The sequence below is a fragment of the Acipenser ruthenus genome, chromosome 6 (genome assembly GCF_902713425.1).
Source record: "Acipenser ruthenus chromosome 6, fAciRut3.2 maternal haplotype, whole genome shotgun sequence".
NCBI classification, from domain to species: Eukaryota; Metazoa; Chordata; class Actinopteri; order Acipenseriformes; family Acipenseridae; genus Acipenser; species Acipenser ruthenus.
In genome coordinates this window covers 5,703,842-5,729,078 of record NC_081194.1, presented here as the reverse complement: position 1 = coordinate 5,729,078, position 25,237 = coordinate 5,703,842, and the positions used below count along the sequence as shown (strand labels likewise).

At 36.5% G+C, this 25,237-nt stretch overlaps 1 protein-coding gene across 6 annotated transcripts in view; it reads right to left on the bottom strand.

Moving 5' to 3' along the window:
• The window catches only part of LOC117411146 (KH domain-containing RNA-binding protein QKI), a 170,894-nt gene that overhangs the window by 50,357 nt on the left and 95,300 nt on the right, over positions 1-25,237 (bottom strand). For all 6 annotated transcript variants that reach the window (XR_004545769.3, XM_034018344.3, XM_034018341.3 and 3 more), the window contains exon 4: positions 2,950-3,093. Coding sequence is in view for 5 of the 6 variants with exons in the window: in XM_034018344.3 (XP_033874235.2) it covers positions 2,950-3,093 (144 nt within the window). In the remaining variant the exon portion in view is untranslated. The remainder of the gene's footprint in view (positions 1-2,949; positions 3,094-25,237) is intronic.

Sequence of the window (25,237 nt, the reverse complement as noted above, 5' to 3'; positions counted from 1 at the left end):
CATTTTCACTTCTCTGTTCCAGTCTTCTAAAAGGCCTGTGCTCTGTAAATGGCACATCTGCACATTTAAATCCATCACAAAGTCCATATTGGAGACACCGCATGGATAATAACATACTCAAAAAATGCACTCTAGTCTACTTTCGAGAAACAATCCATTAAGAACTTTTTTAGATCCTGGTGATTGTGCTCCCCAGGGTTCCTAAATACAACAACCTGTTAAAAGATTAATTATCAACTACTTTAAATTGAGTGTCAGGATTACTGCTCCCTCCAGTACTGCAATTCCCAACATTCCATAGTAAATTAAGACAGTGGAATTCAGTAGGGAGTCTAATGTTCATCTGTGGCATTATGAATATTTTTAGGCTATAGATGACCTAACCACCACACGTCACAGCTTCAAAGAAAATATTTCAAAACAAAAATTCTAGTGGATAACAGTCACTGAAGCCCTACAGCAATTCTGATTTCTGTTTATCAAATATAGGGAGGCTAATATGAAATTAATTAGGAATAACGTTAAGAATAATAATTTTGTATCAATGTTTCTCTTGCATTGATTTGACAAGCTATTGATGACTAACAGTTATGTTAGTGTTAGTGACATTTTAAAAATAGATAAAGCCTTGTACACAATAGAAAAACCAAAATCTGTGCGCATCAATAAATCCACTTACCTAGCCTTAAATAACAGTAATGGATTTAATTAATTATTATTTTAAATACTGGTTAACTGTGGCAAGTTTATTATTTCCATATGGATAAATGAAGTATAGCATGCTCCCATTCATATCAATTATCCATATGTAAAATGAAATAATACTGTTTTCAATCAGCCTTTTTCAGGCATTAATCCAGAATGGTGCATGAGCTAATCTAATGAGTATAACAGAACTGCAAGCAGACTAGCAGGCTACTAAATAAAAAACAAAAAACCATCAGAATGCTTAGAACACACAAGATTGGAAACTGTGCTGGACAGGGAAAACAATCCTTTCTGTAGCTAGGTTTCAAGGAAAGATTAAACACTGTCATTTAACAGGGTGGTGACACAATGCTCAATCTGTAACTTGTGACATGAACCATATTTCATATGCTGCGCACGAGCAGAAAACTGGCTACCACTCTTTTGTCTTTGCAACAACATGATTTCCTATACTGAAATATATCATTAGAAGCAGGTGCACCACCAGTATGTGTCTATATTCTTAGTGTTTTGTTTCATTTCGAGAATTTAAGTAGTTAAGCCTGTTTAATAATGAAAGAACACAACATTATTTGTATTGTCTTTTACTTGTATTTTGCTCAGTGCTATACTATATTTCCAATATTCATGTTTTATTGTGTTCTTTGAGTTTCTTGAACCCAGACCCTCTTTTTAAGGCTTGATGGGTTTTGCACATCAAAGAGGAAGCAACAAGCTGCAGTTTAGATGGAAGGTATGCTATCACTTTCTTGTTTGTCAAGCAAGCATACAAAATACACAGGCCCTACTTACTGTGCATATGGTATGAGATCATTCTTAAAAAATAAAAAAATAAAGATTTTCCTGCTGACATTTTACTTTTCAACAGCTACTGTACTTGAATGACAATAAATAAGAATAGCCTTTCTTTCTTTCTTTCTTTCTTTCTTTCTTTCTTTCTTTCTTTCTTTCTTTCTTTCTAAAAATAACATCTCTGGTTGAGGTATAGGCCTTCACTTTTTCATATGCACCTTCCTGTTTATGACCACCTTACATTAGTATTTTTTTTTAGGACAAACTCAATTAAAAATCAAATTCTTTCATTAAACATGCGCCTGTTCCTCCAAAGAGGATGAATGTACTGTATAGCTGGTACCTTCTTATCAGAGACTGTACTGTACTAGCTTATTGTGCTTGTGTGTTGTGTGGTACATTGCTATCAGTGTCTAATCCAATTCCTCTTGAGCTCCAACAGACAAACCAGTTGAATTTCCGAGGTTGTTACAATGAGGTTTCTATCAAATCTGGTTTATTTTAGAGGGATAACGGTTGGAACCTTCTAGAACAGCAGAGCTGCTACCTTTCCAATCTCTCAGCAAAGAAGACAAAACATCAGTATTGTCCAAGGATGCACATTTACTCTCCTCAAAACAGTCCCTTTTGATGAATAACACATCCACTAGAAGTAAACGTACACGTTTGTTCTTTTGTCTCTTTTACTGAAAGTTCTTCTGTAGGGGGCTGGCAAGTTCTTTAGGCACAATGACCCCCCCCCCCCTCCTTAAGGGCAAGACCATCAACTTTTCTTCTTTTAAACAGGAAAATGCTTTAATAGACTTATTACACGCTGCAACGGCTGATTTAAAAGGGGTCAGAGCACTGTCATGCAACTGTTTTGTAATCTGTAAATTCAAAAGCTCACCCTGTGAGAAAGAGGACAGTGGAATTGACTGTGAAAGAATTCCATTGTCAACTTTCCACACTGCATTTCTGTACCATTCAGCTACTCTGCCATTCCTTTATGTGTTTCATTATAAGTCCAGCCACAGTAAGTGCTCTTTAGAGTTTATTTTATTAAGTCGCCATAATCTAAAACTAAACGAAACAGAACGTTTAGTTAATCACATCACTCACAAGCTGCGCTGTACTTATGGTCGGCAGCAACAGGTGGAGATATCATGGCAGCTCTAATACAGTCCCCAATAAGGGTTAAATTAAGTGTTACAGTCTCTACAGTGTATTTAAAACCAATCCACTGCAATCCCCTATTTAATAAATAAATAGAAAATGTAGCCGTAAAACGGATCATCACATTTCATGACAGCTCTAATACAGCAGCAAACATACAGGAGCTAAAACTGAGTTTTGCACCTGGTACAACAGTATTTAGTTATTATGATATGCACATTTAAACCCCAAAGAAAGGCAGCAGTAGGAGAATATTGTATATAGCATAGGAGAAATAACAAAGCAAATACTTACTGCTGGTACCAATAACTTTTTGACTTCCTCTACGGCCCTTTTCAGTTTGATTTCCGCTCTGTTCTGAGCATCTTCCACTGTGATTAATACATGCAGGTCTTCATTCAGATGCTCCCAGTTGGGCTTGCCTCTGTTTTGTTCTTCCTTAAGGAATAAAAAAAAGAGACATAAATACTGTAGGCATTAACCACTGCCAATAAATAAACCCCTCAGGTTAACATACAGCTACTGATTTTATTCAGCAAACACACTTGATGAATACCCCAGGGTATTAAATACGGAAGTATTTACAATTGATGCACAATCAGTAAATTAATCTGAAAAAAGTGACTGAACTAAATGATGTTAAGCCCCCACACCAAGCAGTTAACAAACTAGGTTTAAATGTGTCACAAAAAGTCTTAAGATTGCACAGCATTTGCTTCATAGCGCAAATTTTTCAAGCATTTTTCCCCTCCAAACAAATCAGGGGCCTCTAAACCTCACACATTTTTTCCACTGTGAAAAATCACTGTATTTAAGTCAAGTGTTTTTTTTTTTTTTTTTTAGAAATTACAGTTTTATTTTCTCTTTCTGCTCAAGCTGAAAGAAATTACGGTGTGCACTTTGCCACCATTTAATCTAGTATGAGAGTATCTGCCAAAATCCATTTGCTGTGGTATTTGATTCACTCAGCTTGTCAGAGTAGAAACTGCTTCGTTTGTGTCGCCATCACACCCCCACAATAATTATAATTTCTGCACAATTCACCTTTGCTGAAATGGGAAGGAGGTGTACTGCTGGATTGTACAGGTCTGTCTACTGTTGTGTTTTCAGTTTCATGCACCACCTGCGACAGTGTTTACTGATAAAGTGGCTTATTATTTCCGACTTACCTTTCACACTGAACTGTTATTGCTGATTTCAAAACATTAAACACATTCTTGTTTTAAAATGGATCTGAGGAAATATTATTTAGAGAAATACATACATATATGTATGTATGTATGTATGTATGTATGTATGTATGTATATTTATGTACAATTTACAGTAAACCAATCAATATAATTTTTTAACACTAGCCAGTGTATTTATATTCACAATGAATCTATGACATTGTTATAGCTTTTGAATTCCTACTTCATCAACTGAATTTATATAATACTGCAGCAGTACATTTGTATATGTTAGTTACAGTTTATGTGTGGTGCACAGTGCTGTTTGAAAAAAGTTCCACAGTGCATAGTGTAACAAGGACATTACTGTGTTTTGGCAAAGTGTTTCTAGCTTTGGTAGGCTTTACGAAAAATACAATTGTAGCCCACACCTTTAGTAGTAGAGATAAACTGAAACAATAAGTTAAAGACAGACATGACAAAGACAGATATAATGTGCAAGTAGTGGTCTCGGTTGCACCTTAGTGGTAAGCAACAACAATCCTGTAAAGATGTCTACGGTAACTCTTAAAGAACCAAATTTCAGTTTTCACCACTGTGGTCTATTGTTGGACCTCTGTGGTAAATATATATTTATATATATATATAGAATGTGTATATATATATATATATATATATATATATATATATATATATATATATATATATATATATATATATATATATATATATATGTGTGTGTGTGTGTGTATATATATATATATATATATATATATATATATATATATATATATGCTTGGAAATTCTGGCCTGTGATTGGTTAAAACCTCATCGTAGGAGCAAAAATAGATTTAACTATTGCCCTCACATCCTTACTCCACCAAGCAATAGTCTCAGTCTGTCATATGATTGGTTCACTTTACTGTCAGTCCCGCCCCTTTTCAAAGGAACGCCCTCCACCTCCACGCCAAAACAACAAGTTAAAAATGGCCGAATGAAAAAACTGCTGAACGGCGATTCTGTGACCTAACAGAAAATGAATTAAAAAAAAAAACTACAAAAGAAAGAAAAAAAAACCATGAACTTCAAAAACATTTTCTGTTATTTATTTACGTTATTTAGTTATTTACTTACATATCAGCTATATTTAAACAAAATACTGTAAAGCCATAAATATTTGAGACCAAAATATTTAGCGAATCACACCCATAAAACCTATTTTGCTCCAGAAATGTTGGCGCCCTGTTGCACTGGCAGTAGTATATTACTTCATTATATGTACACCACTAAGATAGTCGTTTACGTTATTTTTTAATATGTGAAAAACACATAATAAAAGGCTTGCAAATATTTATGGCTTTACAGTATATAAAATCCTATTTGCTATCCAACCTTGCCTCTCTTATTATTTTGACTGACTCATATATACATGTACTGCAGACTCCAGGGAGGAGGAGACAAGTCAACACTAAATGGCATCCACCGAGGTTGACTGTATATATATATATATATATATATAATGTTACCATGGCAACAGACCCTTAAACTGGAAAAACTAAATCCTGGTATCAGTTACTTTCATATGTCTGTACATGGTTAATACCGTTTTTATCAGACTCCTACCTACGTCATTACTGCCTGTGCCCCTTAATGTCAACAGCCGCCATATTTATAACTAACACCAAGCCTGTAAAGCACACAATGTGACAGTACATATGTATCTATGTACCGTTATTTGAACACAATGTTATCCAAAACAGATGATTGGTTCTCCTCTTACTTTGAGAAAGGCGAATGTATGGGTGTATTGTAGATGGGATTGTTGATCTACTTCCATCTACTAAAAAGCTAATAGTATTGGCCTAGTATTCCATGACTTTGACCTATTCCAAAACATGTGTATGTCCCTCTACCTGTGTGACAATGACTAACTTATTTTGAGAGATGCAGCGCATGAAGGTCAGATAAAATTAAATATACTGTATTTCAAAACAGTAAGAAATTGGTATTTGTAAATCAATATCAATTACATTTACAGATAGCCTTGTTATTTTAACCCTATTAATATCACTGTGTTATTTGTAAATTGTTCAGATTTATATGTATACAGTATGGTAGCTCCGGTTTGAACATGTGACCTTCTTCTGATATTGTTATATATTGCATTCACCAGGTTTCAGTCACTAATTGTTGAAGTTTTCCAGGAAGATCACAGACATCAGAAAAAATAACCACAGGGAGCCATCTCAACTAATTACTGTCCCACTGAGAACTGTGCATGCAAAGCCAGTGTTGTGTTGCATTGTGTTTTACGAGATCTGAGAATTCAATTGACTGTTCTTGATAATGCTTACAAGATCCTTTCTGCGGGCCATCGGTCTTGTCTTGCTGTTTTTTTGTAAATGCTGTATTCTCAAAGGCCCTGCTCGAGAGATAAGTCAGTGACTGGGAAGTCACTCGCTCAGACCCCAGTCGAGTGCTCGGAGTACTTGTTTGAGAAGAGAGTCTTTCTGAAATTGGTTTCATTTTATTGGAACTCCTTCCCATGACAGCGGCTCTCGTGAAGCTGTTAAAAGACATCTTCAGTAATGTGCTGATTGGCTCGAATGTATGACAAAGTGTTTCACGTTGGCTGATGTACTGCACCAGTGAGTTTAGCTGTGGAGGAGTTTCTAACAGAAACTCACAAGTTACGATTCAAGCATGATCAAATAACAGTGACTACAAGTTGTGCTATTGAAACAACAGTAGGTTTTATAATGGCACTTATATTTTAAGAGCAATTAATAACTAAAACCACAACAAATGATGAGTCACTTGTTAAGAAAGCAATTTTGCAATGATGCACTAATTATCTGTTTGAACAGCACAAGTATTTCTGTAACATGAAGCATCAAGACACATTGATTATCCAAACCCCTGCTGATAAACTGTTTTAATTGTGCATTGCTCATCGAGCAAATTAGCTGCAGGCTTTCTTTCTACTGTGTACCTGATTGTGAGAACTGTTTGGGTGCAGAACAAGTGGAAAAACAATTAATAAAGAAAATGGTTGAGATACCTTTTCTGAAAGCCAGCACTTAAATGATCCTCCTGCCAGAGATCAGAATCTTGCTGTACCAAATAATCACATTTACACGGTTTTCCTTTTTTTGTAATTGCTGATGCTTTTAACGAGTGATTAATAGCATTTGCCTTTTTCACTGGAATAATATGACTGTGCCATAATGCACCCTCATTATATGTGATCTTTATTCAAGGCTGTTGCTGAAGTCTTTCAGATTTCTAGTTAAAACGGCACCATGCAATTCTGGCTTTTACTAAATAAACATCAGTCCCTTGAAAGGTGCAGAAGCATTTTATCAAATGCCAAACACTGGGCTAAAATATAAGACCATTCTTAGATATTGGATGTCCTTTTCTAGTCTTACTAACAAACCACACACACAAACAACACGTTAATCACATTTTAGGCATTTCTTAAAATTATCTCTGAACTATTTTAACAATATAGAGAGAGTATTTCAAGATGCATCTAGAGGCTTAGCACCAAGATGTAGGGTAAATACAGTACAAGCTAAATATTAAACAAATACCTCAGCTGACATCATTAAATAAACCAGACACACAAAGCTCATATTTATAGCAGCATTTGTTTGTTTTCATTTGAAACAACTAAAGAATAAGATGTTTGTTAGCCTGCAGTAGTAATTGCTTGGGTAGACATTGTGTCCAATTTCAGGAGATGTCTGTGTGCAAGTTGTTTTCACGTCTGTTTGGTCATGCAGAAAACAATGCTGCTGTGAATAATGAACCAAGGATTCTACTAAGAGAATAAACTATGGAACATTACATTTTAAAAATGCTAGTATCATCTTTTGAGACCCAGTCTAGCACATGTGTAAAAAACCTTGGCATTATTTTTTATCCAAATTTGGCTTTTGAAGAGCATATTCACAGTGTTACTAAGGTGTCTTTTTTCCACCTGCAGACTATTGCTCGTATTCACCCTTGTCTTACTGAGCCGGATGCAAAGAAGCTTATACATGCTTTTGTTTTTTCCTGTATAGACCATTGCAATGCTTTGCTTGATGGTGTTTAAAAAAACGTTCTTAACAAGTTGCAATATGTCCAGAACTCAGCGGCCCGCAGTCTACATAAAACAAAATCTTATGATCACATCACACCCGTTTTAGCTTCCCTGCATTGGCTTCCAGTGGAGTTCAGAGTGAAATTTAAAATTCTACTATTAACTGTTAAGGGTCTGCGTGGGTTAGCACCAAACTACATCTGTGACCTTCTTTCACCATATACTCCTATGCGTAGCCTTCGATCTTTTGACTGGCCTCCTATCAGTACATAGGACTAAGCAGCGTTCTTTTGGTGACCGAGTGTTTTCCTGTATAGCACCTAGGATGTGGAATGACCTTCCGAAGGTCATAAGGGACAGTGATACTGTTAGTATCTAAACTGAAACCCCACTTTTATACATTGGCTTTTATTGTCTGACCTGTTATGTGTTGTTGTATGTACGTATTGTTTTTCTTGTTTTATTGGACATTATGTCAAGCGTTTAAATTGTTTTCTTTTTCTTGTGAAGCGCCTTGAGATGTGCACATGAAAGGTGCTATATAAAATAAAGATTATTATTATGATGATATTAATAATGTATAGTATGCATATTTTCTCATGCAGTCCCTTTACCCAAACAAAAAGACAATAATGCACTTTGTTGATCAATACTAAGGATATTTTCCAACATTATTATAATCAATCAATACCATTAGGAACATTGACTAAAAGGAATGCCTGTTGGCCAATTTCATTCTGAACAGCCGCAATACAAAATGCCATTTTGGAGCAGTTACAAATAAATCACACTGCACGCAAGTAAGACTTTTAAACGACATCAGCTGCAACATCAATGAACTACTCAAAATAAATCAATTTAGAGTATCTTTAATTTCAATCACACTCCTTAACTAAGACGAAACTTCCCTTCAGTACTGTAGGTCAAGGGCGGCTTCCATTCTGGGTACATTATTCTAAATGGTGCCAAGCAAATGATAAAGACGTGCTTGGCTATCAGTGTACAATATTTTTTTGCAGCTGGTAGTGATCACTTCCAGCTTATAGTTGTACTATGACCTTATAATCAAATCTATTTTTAAGGGGTTGATTTACAGTATACAGTATATAAATACAGTATATGCTGTTGCTTCTGCTTAGAACATTATTTACCATGCTAACTAACTATTCAAAAATGCTTTTCAAAAGACTCCTCAATGCTGATTGTGGGGAAGTGAGTTGGGGAAGCACGGCTCAGGCTTCATTGCATCATCAATGGGCTTCACTGCACAGAGCTAAGATGCTAATGTGATATTTAGAATAAATTACATTAAAATAAATTATTTATTATTTTAATAACTTGCAAACTGTGGACAACTTAGAACACAAAGAAATGAATCTCAAACTAAAGTTACACAGTGGGTGGTTTGTGTAGTAAATTGGTTCATTTCATTGCAAAGTAAAACATAATTTCATTCCTGAAAAAAAAAAAAAAAAAAAAAAAAGTTGAATTGTGTCTTTTTTCTTATCAGTAAAGCAAGGGCCTGATATAGGAAATGGGAATTGGGTCATGTGTGTTCAACAAACCATGCAACAGTTAACTAATCCTACATTTCTGTCTGAATCTTAATTACAGAGTGATATCATGCACCATTAACCAGGTTAGTATGCATCTAAACTTTAATTAAGATTATAAATCCATAAAAGAAAGAACTTGGTATTCACTTGGTAAAACACCATCCTTCAAGTCACCAGTGTTGTGCATTATACTATAAATACCCAGAGAAAAGCATTTTAAATAAAGTGTTTGAAACACAGTACATGTACTATTGATAGATTAAAACTGGACTGTGACTCAGTGAAGCACTCTACACTGTAGCTCAGTTGTGTTTAGTATATTATCTTATTGGGTTTAAAGGGTAATTGAATTGGGATCTTCATTTCCACAATTAGAAAATATAAACATTTAAACAACCGAGTATAAATCCCAGGACAGTGCTAATATAAAACGAACAGCAAGCTTATAACAGGCATGCACTTCCTCTATGTAACTGGCAGGGTTGTACGATGCACTGATGTTAAAAATACTGTGACCCCTACTGGTGAGACGAGGTAATGGGCTACACTTTTCCTGGGGGAAATGGCCTGTCTCATGGTGCTGTGACTCTCAAAGATTATAGGCTGTTGATCGCTGAGGTCTCACAGGGGAAAGAGTGTAATGGGCAGTACTGCATCATGGCCTGCTGTTATGAACACTATTGATCCCTATGGGAGAGACATCTAAAGTGAAAAATACTTTTTAAAGAGTTTAAGATGCTTATCTCAAAGCTGCAAGGCTGCTGAATCACACCCAGCCTCAAACTGTTACATTAGCAATAGATAAAAAATTCAAGCATATGTTTTGGAGTGCTGTGTGAGTGAGGTGCGCCTGTGCCTAAAGATCGGTTGGTACACTCACTGGTTAACAGAATAAGCAGTAGAAACCCCATCAGATCTTTTTGCTTATTTTCCAGTCATTGCATATTAAGGTTAGAATTGATTTGTACTACAGAGCAGGGTACAGGCAGCACAAGGATGTTACCGTGCTGATATGACGTCTGGGATGTGGAGAGATGGCCTTCTGAACACCTTTTAAAAAATTCCTGTAACAGTGTGCTTCCGAAAATGCCATACTAATTCCAGAATTGTGTTTTCCTATAAAAAATACCTGTTATGAATTATAACAGCAACAGTACAGTAAAATGTGCCTTACGAGTTCATTCAGTATTCATAAATACCTGTCTTAAAAAAAAAACTAAAAAAAAAAACTTTGTTTTTCTGGAAACAATCTGTTGGTGAAGTTTCAGTGCTGCAAAGATAAACACTTTGGATGCCACTCTGCTTTTCGATTTGTTGCACCTCATTTCACCTTCTATAACCTTGCTTCTGTTATTCTATATGTTTTCAACACAACAAAGCCTTCAACAAGTATATTAAGTATATTTATTAAAGACACTTCAATGGAATTTAATTACTAAAGAGGAAACTGATGCTGCTCTCAAAATTACAATAAATGAAATCATAGCCCAGTGAATTAAAAGCTTCATTAAACCTGTAACAGGGCAGATGAAATCCCTGGATTGAAAGGTTCACCTCCCACCAGCAGGGGAAACAGGAGGAACCTGTCCATCCAGCAGGCTCTGGCAACTACAGTGTTAATATTCCGTCTGCCTGCTTGGAGGCTGGTGGAGGGGAACGAGGTACACCTGGTTCCAAGCCCAGGTAATCGGGGAAAGGCGGAGCCAAGGTATACAAAAGGAGCAGCCTCTCCACCAGTTGGGACCTGGGACTAGGGAAGCGAAAGCAACACATGTTCCATGCCACGATAAACTCTCCTGTTTTATCTCCTGCAGAATAACCAGGTAACAAATGCTTCAAAAGACCAAGAGCAGTACCTATGGTGCAGCAGTGATACTTTGTCCTGCAAACAGACAGCGATACTGTTTAATTATACGCTTTACTACGTTTGTGCTTCCCCCCCGGGACCAGTGTAAATAATTGTAAATAGTAGTCTATTTAAAGACGTAGTAACCCTTTATTTTGGGAACAGTTTTGCTGTTCTTTGATGTAAATAAACATTTGTTTTATTTTATTTGAAAATAAGAACATAAGAACATAAGAAAGTTTACAAACAAGAGGAGGCCATTCGGCCCATCTTGCTCGTTTGGTTGTCAGTAACAATCTCATCAAGAAGCTTCTTGAAGGATCCCAGGGTGTCAGCTTCAACAACATTACTGGGGAGTTGGTTCCAGACCCTCACAATTCTCTGTGTAAAAAAGTGCCTCCTATTTTCTGTTCTGAATGCCCCTTTATCTAATCTCCATTTGTGACCCTTGGTCCTTGTTTCTTTTTTCAGGTCGAAAAAGTCCCCTATACCTTTTAGAATTTTGAATGCTTGAATCAGATCACTGCGTAGTCATCTTTGTTCAAGACTGAATTTTAGCCTGTCTGCATACAACATGCCTTTTAAACCCGGGATAATTCTGGTCGCTCATTTTTGCATTCTTTCTAGAGCAGCAATATCCTTTTTGTAACGCGGTGACCAGAACTGAACACAATATTCTAGATGAGGTCTTACTAATGCATTGTAAAGTTTTAACATTACTTCTCTTGATTTCAATTCAACACTTTTCACAATATATCCGAGAATCTTGTTGGCCTTTTTTATAGCTTCCCCACATTGTCTAGATGAAGACATTTCTGAGTCAACATAAACTCCTAGGTCTTTTTCATAGATTCCTTCTTCAATTTCATTATCTCCCATATGATATTTATAATGCACATTTTTATTGCCTGCGTGCAGTACCTTACACTTTGCTCTATTAAATGTCATTTGCCATGTGTCTGCCCAGCTCTGAATGCTGTCTAGATCACTTTGAATGACCTTTGCTGCTGCAATAGTGTTTGCGACTCCTCCTATTTTTGTGTCGTCTGCAAATTTAACAAGTTTGCTTACTATATCAGAATCTAAATCATTAATGTAGATTAGGAATAGCAGATGACCTAATACTGATCCATGTGGTACACCACTGGTTATCTCGCTCCATTTTGAGGTTTCTCCTCTAATCAGTACTTTCTGTTTTCTACATTTTAAATACTGAACTCTCTCTGTGTCATTTCGAGGCCGAAAATTTCCGTTGTGAAGTGTTAATGGAAATAACTTGTTTCAAAGAAGAATATTATGCATAAAATATCTGCAATGCTTCAGGCCGATTTTATCAGCTGTATCAGTTAGTAATAAAGCAGTAAGACAGGTTGAATTGGGGTTACCTCAGGATGTGGGTTGACACGCTTTCACCCGGGTTGAGTGAGACAAAATGATTGACTGCCGCTGGTGAGCCGACGCAATAACAAACAGCCATGCCTGTGTGAAAGTTTCACTTCCGCAAGGAACATTTCTGTTTATTCTGTTTAGTCATATTTTTGTTGATTGAGACACAGCATGAGTCAGATTGCAGCAGGGATGTAGAAACATTTGCTCTAATTAAAAATTTGGCCGACGGATCAATCCAGAGAAGCTTGGATGTAAACGTCAGTAACAAGCTGCTTCCAGGGCATTGATACGCGCATTGTGTACTTGTGTCTGTCACCCAGGTCAACCATGCTTTATCAAAAGCAGTGTGAAATCACGTACCTGACCCGCATGACACTGTGTCCTGCCCAAGTAGGTTCTGACCTAGGTAGATCATGCCAGCGTGAAAGGGGCTTTAGCGGCCACATAGGATGATGATTAATATGCAGTATTTCATACTTTTTGTTTCACTTTTTTCATTATGTTTAGGGCTTCAGTTATTTGTAACAGTGCTATATTTCTTGCAAATAAAAAGGCTGTGTGGATAAATATTTCTGTGTCACTCTTCATTAGCATTCCCATATGCTGCACAGCATGCTACAGTCTTAGATTAATGTTTGCTTTGTATGTTATCAATTGCATTTTACATTTTTATAATGTAGTGCTGTGACCTGAGAATTCAACAGCATCTGTCAAAATGAAATTCGAAAATCTACAGTATCTGCAGCAGTGACAAGCGCAGGACACACTTTCAGGGTTTCTGTGACGGGTTACATATTTTTTATGTTTAAAAAGGAGGCTATCAGGATCCAGAGTGGCGCATCCAGTAAAAGTGCTCCACATGGAGTGCAGGATGCGCCCTATAGCCTGGAGATCGCAGGTTCGAATCCAGGCTATGTCATTGCCGACCGTGATTGGGGGTTCCTAGGGGGTGGCGCACAATTGGCCGAGGTTGGCAGGGCAATCCATGGTTCACCGCACACCAGCAACCCCTGTGGCTAGTAGGGTGCCTGCAGGTCTGCAGTGGAGCCATTCAGATCTGTGTTGTCTGCTATAGGTCTGGTGGCTTCGCTGTGGATCAGCAGTGTGAAAAATGACGGATTGGCAGGAACACATTTCGGAGGACGCGTGTTTCAGCCTCCGTTTCCCGAGTCGCCGGGGGGTTGCAGCGGTGAACCGGGATAAAAATAATAATTGGGCATTCCAAATTGGGGAGAAAACTGGGTAAAAAGCATTGGCGACGACTAAATAAAAATAAAAGAGGAGGCTACCGAAAGTCTAAGCCTATCATAGTACATTGATATTATTATAGTTTTTTTTCTTTTTTTTAAACTGCGTATAACGTTTGAATGCATACATTTGAATTGACTAATTGAATTCCAGCAACAACAACAACAACAAAATTGAATCCACATGCTGGAATGGTATTATGTTATTTTGCAAGGTGGCAATACTGGCACTTTAAGGATTGCAGTCCACTGAACTGCTTGAACTAATGCATCAATGTCATACTGCTATGGACTTTAAGCATAACCAATGTAGAGCAATGCTTGGCTTCTATTGACACTATTGCTAACCCTTGCTTGGCAAGGTTTGACATGATGACCCTTTGACATTAACAATATTGTTTAAAGATGCTTATTCTACATTCAATTTAGCAACTGTCAGATTGTACTTATTGTCCTACACTTCCTCAAAGGTCATGTATTACCCTCACTTTATAACTTTTACAGTTTCTTAGGCAATTAAATAACAGTCGTACTTTATACAACTAGGGCAATTCATTTCAATATTCGATAAAGTATTTTTAGATTAAAAGGAGGCTTGCTTTTTGCAGATATGGCATGTATTGTATTGAGACTACATGCATACCATTATGTTTACATGGAAAAAAACTATTGGAACTATTGAATACATTACCTATACACATCCTACTGTATAGACACTAAAGCTGATATTAATAGTTTTGACAATGGTAAAACATTGTGTAAACATTTAACAATAAACCATTACCATCCACATTCCCCAATTTAACTTTGTTCTGCAGGTTTCCACCAAAACATACAGGGCCTCATTCACTAATCAGTGGTAACGTGTTTTACATGCAGGAAGCCCCTTTACTGCGTGCTTTGTACACCTGCTATACTTCACTAACCAGTGGCAGGCAACCTAGCACGTGGAAAAAAACACGCGGAAAAAGTACCACGTTTGAGTCATTTAAATATAATGAATAATGTTAATGTGTGGAAATGTATGCAAATTACAAAATACAGCGAGGGAGGTATTTGATATGCAAACCATATTCACTTAAGGGCGCTAACTTTACTAGGTGCCTCAGCGTGTGTTAAAAGTACCACTTACTAAAACAAAGCAATGTCACAGAAGAGCTGCATAGGAAAGCAAGAAGAAGTCAGAAGACAGCAAGTTTTGCTGTTATACTTTGCCCGCCGGACAAGTAGTATTTATTTATTTATTTTTCCTATGTTCGTTCTGTTGCGAGAAAGACACCGGGTATATTTTTAGAGAGCCACGCAAGTTTCTGAAAACGGAATTGCGGAAGTATAGAACCTACACGCAAACATTTTAAAGTGTTTACGTCCCTATCACTTCTGATTGGCTAGCTGTGGGAAAAGCTGATCTTCTGTTGGTTACAAAGAAACCCCAAGTTAAGTTTACTGTTTAGAAGCATTTCAAGACAAACTTTCCCTGGCAAATTTAATGATTTATTTTCTTTCGATTTTAGTGTTGCTAACCTAGTTTGCTATTTACCATATTTACTTTTTTTATTTTTTTTTTATTTTAACGCTATATTAAAACTAAATTAAGACACTTTTTTTTTTTTTTTACTAGATTTGAACAGAAGCGATATTAGTTATTTATTGGACATGCACAATCCATTGATTTGTGAAACTATTAAAACATGAAGCGTGTCAAACATGTTTATAATTCTAGAAATGAAATGCTTATACAGTAGACTCCCATTAATGCGTGCTTCAATAATTTGTGTTTCAATAATCTGTGCGGTTTAATACAGCACATTATCAAAATGCATTGGTGCAGAAATCATCTGGTCTATGCGGAAGCGGATGGTCATCATTTAATTTAATTTAATTAAATCGAGTACAGTATAGTGCAAGCCAATGGACAGTACTGTATTATAGTTACTGAAACCTGTGACAAGCGAACAGAAAGCAGACTTAAGACTCTTTTAGCCTGGCAGTCTGAATATGAAGAGCAGTTATGACAATTAAAGACAGAGCAAGATCAGTGATCACTTTTAAAGTTTTTTTTAGTATTTTGTCCCTTGTTTTTTTTTTAAATGGCACAGCCCTGTTTGTATCAGGCGTTTTGGATTAAACTGTTTGCTTAAGGGAGACTGGGTCATGGAACATTCATTTAGCACATTCTTTATCCCACTCAGCGCTTGTTCTGCCAGCATTTATAATCCATGCCCAGGTGTGTTAAAGCTATTACAGCTTCTGGTCATGTAGAGTTAAATGACCTCCAAATCCAAAAAGTGTTTGCCTATTGTGTTGGTTTTATTATTGTAATTGACTATTTAGTAAAAATTATATTAGGACCTCTCTCAAAGTGTATCCGAACCTTCAAGCTCTATACAGTGCTGTTGCAGCTTCAACAATACCACAGCAAGTGACAAATCACAATATGATATCATCATTCAGGATTCACACATTTTATATGCAAAGTCTTTGTGCACATTGGTCTCCAGTGCTGTGGAAAGCAGCAATCCTGCCTAGCTTATAATAACCAAACCTCCATCTGAAGAGATAACTAAAAAAGTCTCCAGAAGTGTATACATTAGCAGAGCATTTACATCTGATACAAAACGATTATTGTTGCTCTCCTATCACAGTAGGTTTCATGAAAAGGTAATTAACCTTCCTCGGTTGTAGGTCCTTACGTCTATTAAGATCTACTCACACCGGACGTGACGCGGTTTGTCGTGAGACAAAGCGATTTTTTCACCATGACAATGGCGCTGTAGTAGCAGTGATGGCAAATTTTGCACCACTGTCTTCTGCATCTTCCCCTCCGTTTCCTTCATCTCCATACTCTTCATCCACAGGGTCAACAATGTTGCTGGAGGTACTGAAAATATTTTAAATAGTTTTGTGTTGTTTTTATTTTTTTAATTTCATAACCGAGTATGAAGCTCTCTCTCTCTCTCTCTCTTTCTCTCTATATAAATGGCTATATGTCTGGCGAACGTTGTGAAAGGGGACCTCTGGGGGATATAAATATAAAGTGTGCGAAAAGCCCCTTGCTTTTGGACCCAGGACTCTGGGAATAATGGACTTACAATTGTGTATTGCAGGAAAATAAAAAACGTATTTGTCTATAACACTGGCGTGTGAGTGCTTGGGCTGTGTGAAAAAGTGGTCTGGGTTTACAAGCCAAATAACACAACGCAACACCTAACATGAATTAGCACTATACGATCCATGTTATTAGACTTAGTTTTTTTGTAATTATTATTATCACTGGCGCTAAGTCCCCTTTTAGTTTGATTTAAATAATGTGCATCTTTACGTCATTTTTAAGTTAGTATATCCACTCTGCATGTGGAAGCTTTTGCAGCGAGACTACTCATAGACGTGCCTTGCCTAAATGCAGGTACAGAGAAAGGGGGGTACACTAACAAACGCCAGCCTGGCAAACACTGAGGGGAATGAGAGAGGAGTTGCCATAGGTGTAGATAGGTACGCACGGGGTGGACAGACTGAACACACACAAGCAATAACACAGATAGGTACACACTACAATAAACAATCCTTTTTTTCAAATCCTTTTTTTTCCAGAAATGTTTCCACTTTTTCTTTAAATCATCAGCTGAGAAAAGAAATTCACATGATAGTCCTGATATGACAGCGTTGTACACGAGTAATGTAAACACTTACATATTTCAAAAAAGGTAAATGAATCATACCCACCAGTAATACCCAGTTACCTGGAAATGGGCTGCCAGATATTCTCTCTCATTACAATGTCTTTATAGTTTTTGAGAGCTTTATTATACAGCTCTTGGTATTTCAAGACCTCGATAATGATCTTTTCTTCAGCCATTATTTTTCCCCCTTTCTTGTTTACCTTCTCGTTGTTAAAAAAAAGTGTGAACAGTAAGCTGGTTTTCATTGGTCATTTCATTGATGAGTTCACTATTTGACGCGCAACAAAAATAGAAACACTTTCTATTTTAATCGTGTCACATCAGTGTCGCTTTTGTGTCGTCCTGTCGCGTTGTATTGCTAAACAACATGTTCTTTTTTTTTGTCGCCATGTGGTACATCGCGCGACAAAATCACTTGTCACGTTGTGTCCAGTGTGAATAGGCCTTTAGTCTTTGCCTCCATAATGCCTGTACAATATCAGGATCCACTCTCTCCCCCTAATAGTGATACCCAGAGACACTCTGTGTCTGAGCTACAGGGACAGACTTCATTATGTCCCCAGGATGAGCCACGAAAACCACAGCAGGATGCTGGAGCTGCTTTTAACAGAACCTGTAATTAAAAGACCCAGGTTGTCTCCTCATATTCAGCAGGATTTCAACTCTTGCAAATTATGTTTCTCAATAAGGAAGTTAGGAAAGTCCACTGAACAAACCAACTGGAGATCACTTTACATTAGCAAGTCAAGCGAGGCGGCTTCAGATACAGAACAGAACTCTTTTTGTTTTTCCACAAATAAACTCATGCTAAATAACTGCTACTTCTCCCCTTTTGCTCTTCACAACACTGCTAACTGCTATATTTAGTCTGACAGACAGCACAATAGGTTCCCCCGCTATAAAGGGATAGAGCTTATGGAAAGAATCAATCACTATCTAACAGGCCATGAAGTAACGCAACATGATTTGTGTTTGCTTGTCTATTAATCTGTCTGTCTATGTTTCTTTCTATCTACCAATCACTAAAAAATAAAATAATGTGAATCACGTTTTTTAAAAAAACAATACTACGTATATCATCGATTAACGAATGAGAAAGGCAAAATCCAAAATGTTACCGATAATCAATATTGTTTGTTTAAACGTTTGAATTATTATTTTTTTATGCTAATCTTAGAGGAACTGAAATGTAATACTGTTAAAAGACAAACACAAGATGTAAATGTATTTAACCATATGAGAACAGCATTCACACAGCCTGATTCTGCTATTTAGATGTGGTAAAATTGCTTCTCTGCTATCTACTGCAGAGTATGAAGGACACACATTCCCTTAATGTGGAAATCCAATACTCCCCTTACAATATACTTTCTCTACCCCTGAGAGAGTATTTCATTCCAGCACAGTCACTGGACTCTAATAAAAACACAATTTTCCCTTTTTATCAAAAACGGCTTTTCTGCCCTTTTTATAAATAAGTGCAGCACTTTTAACACTTCATGAATTGCACTTCTGGCAGTGTTTTAATAGGTGCTGTCCTCCAGTTGAAAAACACAGTGGATTAATACTAGGATTTTTATAGTGGATTATTAGGAGGAATCCATGTTATCATTTCTAAATTAATTCCATTTACAAAAGGCATTTCTTTTTTTAATCAATTGTGTGTGTGTGTGTGTGTTTCAAATCCCTAACATAAACACTCCATGATTAGATTAGATGCACTGTTTACAACAATAGATTTTCACGTGTTTACTACCTTTTACAGAATGATCTTGCTAAGAGCTAGTGAACATCAGCAATTGACTTTCAGAAATTGACATTCAGCGACTCCATGCCCCGTTTGAGACTGTTAATCCTTTCATTGAAGCTGGGAGTGATAAACAAATTAGCTACTTTCAGCCTCTGGTCCCCCTGTGGGTCAAAAGGAAACGCATTTGAATAGGCTCACAGCCGCTGAAAAAAAAAAAAACCCTGTTCCTGTTCATCACACTTTTCCCCAGCCAAAATGATAAATGGGGTGCATTATCGCTATTTTTAAGACTTTTAATTGAGTATTGCCACTGGTGAGAAGAAAAGTGCTGTTACTGTTACTTTGCATATCAAACAAAGCAGGTAATTAACTGCCTTTCTGGTACAATCCCTTATCGCTGCTATACACAGAACTGCAAAGTTCCCTCAGTACCGGAGCGCAGCTACAGCTAAGCAGAACTGACGTTTCAGGTTCGCATTCATTACGTTAACACACAGGCATTCATTTGCTGCTCAGTGAGAAACCTGTAATTAAACAAAATAACAATATATTGCTAATATTTCAACATGCTTCAGTATTTTTCTTTAAAAAAAAAAAAAAAAAGAAAAGATGATTGCCTTTCATTCAACGTTTTTTCAAGCCAGCACAGTTCACTTATTTTTGATTAGACAGATATGCAAATGCTGATGCACTGAAAACCTTTTATTCTATTGAAACAGTAAATTGCAAGCAATCTGTCTATTTGTCTCCACCGTCCAGGCACAAGCTAATTATAGAGCCATTGTCTAAACATGACCCTCTCTCCTCCCTGATTATTCCAAACTACAGGTATAAAAAATGGGTTTGCAAGAAACTCATCAGACTGCATATTGTGTGCATCGTGGTTGTGTTTGCAGTATTAGAGCTTTCTGGTTTATCCTCACACAGGAATGTATAAGGCAAAAAAAAAGTTTAGCGTGAGATTAAAATGCTTATGACATGGAAAAATCAAGCAGCAATCATTTTTTTCTCTGCTTCTGTTGGAGAATATGAAGTTATTTACTTAAAAATATAATGCTGTATATTTGTAAAAATATTATAAATCCCTCAATAAACCATTAATAAGCGGGGGACAAACAATGTGATGTACTGCAATGAAAATAGTACACAACATATACGCTGCATTTAAGCCTTTTTTTCATGGACCAAAAAAGCGAAGTCTGTGTTTGATAACATGGACTCAAGCTTTTAATGAAAAACTAATTCCGTACAAAGCTTCCTGTCTTAGAAATACTAAAAGAAACATTTGTCAATTCAAATGACAAATACTTTGAATAAAAGACATTTTCGCTGCCTTTAATTCAAAGACTTTGTCGAAACATTTGTCATTGAATTTACAAAGTTTCTTTCAACATTTCTAAATTTCGCAATCTTGAGTATTTTATAGTTTTGGATGAAAGCTTCCAAACTGTAATTGCTTTGCATAGTACCAATCACTATGAAACTAAATGGAATCAGCCTCGTAATTTAACACATTAGATGGAAACTATACAATCATGCAGCTTAAATGCTGCAGTGTAGTGGCTGCCGTGTGTTGTGCCGAACCCTGGGTGATCTTGTTTCTGTAAGTGTGGTCTTCTGTTGTTTGATCTCATGCTTCAGGTGACAAGCATCCCACTCTTTGGCAGACAATGCTTTTTTCCAGGCTGAGAAGGCTTTAGACACACAGTCGCCTGACTTCACTTAGGGCAGAGCTTTATGACAAAGATCATTGCAAAGATACAGAGATGAAAGATAATATTTGGTCAATTTCGAAGGCACTGGATAAGCCTGGTGGTATGTGTGATTTATTGCCATATATGTAAAAAAACCATCATAATACCTCCTAATTTCCACATCATGTTGACAAATATGTAGCAGTCGTGATCATAGTTTTGTTAATAGCAATTTTTAATACTGGTAACTTTATAGATCTGGCAGTTTTCAAATCTGTTGCGTTGTGTCTGTGTCACTTCAGGTGTGTATGGTCATGTTGCTGTGAAAGTATCTTGTCGCCCTATGAAAAATCGCATCGCGTCTGGTAACGGCCTTTACTGTTGTGTGGTCCTCAGGTCATGCTGGCATTGTGTTATATTCCCACGTCAGCATCTTGCAGGATTGTGTGTGCGGCTCACATACCAAAAGCTGTTGACCACATTTCTGTCATGTAATGGAGTGCTTCACCAGCCAGTGGAGCTGTGAGTACAGCCTCCTTCAAAACAAATGCTGTGGTTGGAGAGTTCAGCAATTGATGAGATTCAGAATACTTTATAACTTTTGGCACACTTGTGATTGGCTGAGGTTTAAAGCATGCATCTGGAAACATAGTGTAATGGTCACCACTAAAGTCACAGAATCTCTGCTTGGCTGAAGAGACAGCTGAAATCCAAACTACATAGTGTGGGTAGAGGTTAATTTGGTTTATCTACTTGTAGACTAAAACAAGCTTAATTTAATTATAGCTAATTAATTCAAGCTAAATCTTAATGCCAACCTTGAACCATGTTGCCCTGTCTTAAATTAAGGTGTACTTCTTTCTAATGACACTTAAATTCATGCAATCTCTGTGTGAATGGGCTTTGCCATGCTGTATGTAGCAGGAGTTAATATTATTAGTGTGCTGTAGTTCCTTCTACCTTTTGAACTGCACTGTTTTCACACCCGCTCAGAGACTGTCAAACCATCTGCTGCACTGGATGTGATACATGACTATATTTTATAATCTATTCCATGTGTCTGATTGTAATCATATCACTGTGTGTCCCGTCAAAACACAATGCTGTACACACACGGAATCTTTTATTCCACTGAGATTTTTCAGTGTATTTTATTTTGGAAATGTTTTTATCTTTTTCCAATATCTTTTTCTCAGAAAATACCCGAAATAACAGAGCATATCCCTTATAAACGTTTGCCAAAGCAAGAAGCCTAACAAAGTGTAATAAAGCATATTGAAAGCATGGTAAAGCATAAAGCCCACAAAGGTATGGTAAAACAAAATGTAAAACATGTCAAACCAGGGTGACATATAGTTAATGTGCAGTATAACCATAGGAAAATGGTTGAGAAAACTGCAAACACACCAAGGTAAACTTTTAAAAAGGACATGTTATTGCATCACATTTGAGAATGTATTTAAACAATCCATGCTGAGCACTTTGTAAGTACATTTACAGATTTGAAGAGCAAGTTCTATCAGTGTGAAGAGATTGGGAATGGATGAACTGAAACAAATTGAGAGCAATATACTTTTTTTTTATATAAATGGCAAGATTATCATTGTTAACCTCTGCTAATTAAGCCATTATAATTAAAACAGAATTCAGCTACGGAGACAGACATCTGTGTTTAAAACCTCTTACAACATTGAATGCCATGCCAAGTTTGTCATTGATTAGATTTTTGCATTATATTACTAATGAATGTTCGATTGTAATTGCTTTTATAAGGCTCCACATTAGATTTGTGGTAAGAAAGGTGAAAACATGATCCAGATCAGCAGGAAATTACATGGTTATATAGATATGATTTAAGGAAAATAATTGATAAAGAAAAAGCTATTTTCTCAAATCATAATAAGTTAGAACAGCTAATGTGAGTAGTTTACCTTCCATTGCTTTCACAAGAGAGATTTTAGGAAATGTTGGATCAATGAACATCTTTTCTTCCCCCGCAAAACCCAACAAAGGTTGGGTCCCACAAGATCGTGACAATGAAAAGTACAGGGGCTGAAGTAAGAGGGCACTCAATCAATAATCCTGCAGAAAATAACGTGGCTCCAAGGAAGAATCACCTTGACAACAGCTTAGGCTACGTTTACATCAAGGGTCAGGTAGCAGTCAAATAATTTTATGGCAGCCCCATGCAATTACCCTACAGTAACTTGAAATGATAAACTGGTTGCCTAGGCAATGTTCTTTTGAAAGACAGAACCCTGCCTTTAAATGTTTTGTTGCCTGCTGAGCCACTTAAGCAAAAGCCTATACTTACCACATTTTATGGCTACATTGTATCTGTGGTATAAAATATATTCAATTACCATAAATCTGTAACTTTTTTTTGCAATCTAAGAAATGGTCATAAAATCCCTGGTAGAAACTGTCCTTGACAATAAAAGCAAAGTAATTTAAGCTAATGTCTGAATCCCACAGCTGCTATATAAAAAAATAAAAACAAAGTTGAAACTTAGAGCAATAATTTTTAAAGATTCTAAATAAACATGTTTTCTAGTTCACCTACATTCCTAACAATTATGTTTTATATTGGTATCAGACAGTTTTTAAGTTTTTTTTATTTGTTATTACAGTTTCTTCATTAACAGATAGTATTTTAAAGCAAGGAGTATGCATATTACTAGACAGATTTTTATTTATTTATGCATTATTTTTTAGTTCATGTGACATGCAGTTCAATAATACAATAGCTCTTGAAAACATATGACTCAATGATTCCTTCTTCAAAGCACACACACTCTGTTTTGGCTCACACACTTGCTAAAGCATTACCATGGCTCGGTTAAAAAGCGTAACAAAGGATATAGCAGAAGGCAGTGCAAAATCAGTACACAATTTTAAAATACAGTACAGCTGTTTTGCTGAGGTGGCTCTTTAATTTCACTACAGTTCAGTAGAAAATCTTCACAGACCATCTGTTGAATGTTGTAACCTTACATTTTAGCAGTGACATACTTTGTAAGCTCATCACTTTCACTTCTGTAATTTTTAACAATGTCAGCATTTGTTTGTTATTCTCTTATGGTTATAAAAATAATTATGTATTTTTCCTTTCTTGACCTGTATATCTTGCTGTCCAAGATGGACTTTCTGTTTGCTGACTTCACTGCCTTCTAGCAATTAAAACCCAGTCTAATGAGCACAAAGCCTGTTGGCCACTCTGACACACTATTTAATACTTATTAGACATCAACAATAACACATTGTTCCACATCTATATTACAGTATAGATTCCCCTTTTATAAGACACTCCTATATATCAGGGTTTCCCAATCCTGGTCCTGGGGACCCCCTGTGTCTGCTGGTTTTTCATTCCAACCAAGTTCTCAATTACTTAATTAAACCCTTAACTGAACTGATAATTTGCCTTTTGAGACCTTTTTACTTGATTTCATGTTAGCTATAACATTTTATAAGTAACTTGAACTCTGCAACTGTTTAAGAGCTGAAAATAATTAAAAATGTCTAATTAAGCAAATTATCAGTTCAATTAAGGGTCTAGTTAAGTAATTGAGAGCTCAGTTGGAATGAAAACCAGCAGACACAGGGGGTCCCCAGGACCGGGATTGGGAAACCCGGCTTTATATCACAGAACCAGGCATGGTCATAAATCAGTGGTACACAACTCGGTCCTGGAGGGCCGGTGTCCCTGCAGGTTTTTATTCCAGCTGCACCCTAAAGTACTTTATTTGGACCTTATTAGAAGCTTAATTGGTCCAATTAATTAATTTAGGGTATGGTTAGAACAAAAACCAGGAGGGACACCGGCCCTCCATGACCTGAGTTGTGCACCACTGTCGTAAATACTATTTACCAAATATATTTGAAAAGGAGATGCTAATCAAATAAGATTAAGGGATACTCTTTAAGAACCAGGATCTCACGTCTCCCTTCATCTCTAACAATCAAACAGTAGCATCCTGAAATAGGGCACTGCATACTAATACAGCATTTTACAAAAAGGTTGAAACCATTAGGGTCCATCTTTTTGTTTATTAATTTTACAAACAAAGGTAATAATTAGTAAATGCTATTTTAATTATTTTCTACTGTTTAACATTCCATTTCTAAACTACCAAAGTGTTTTACAAGAAAACATCTAT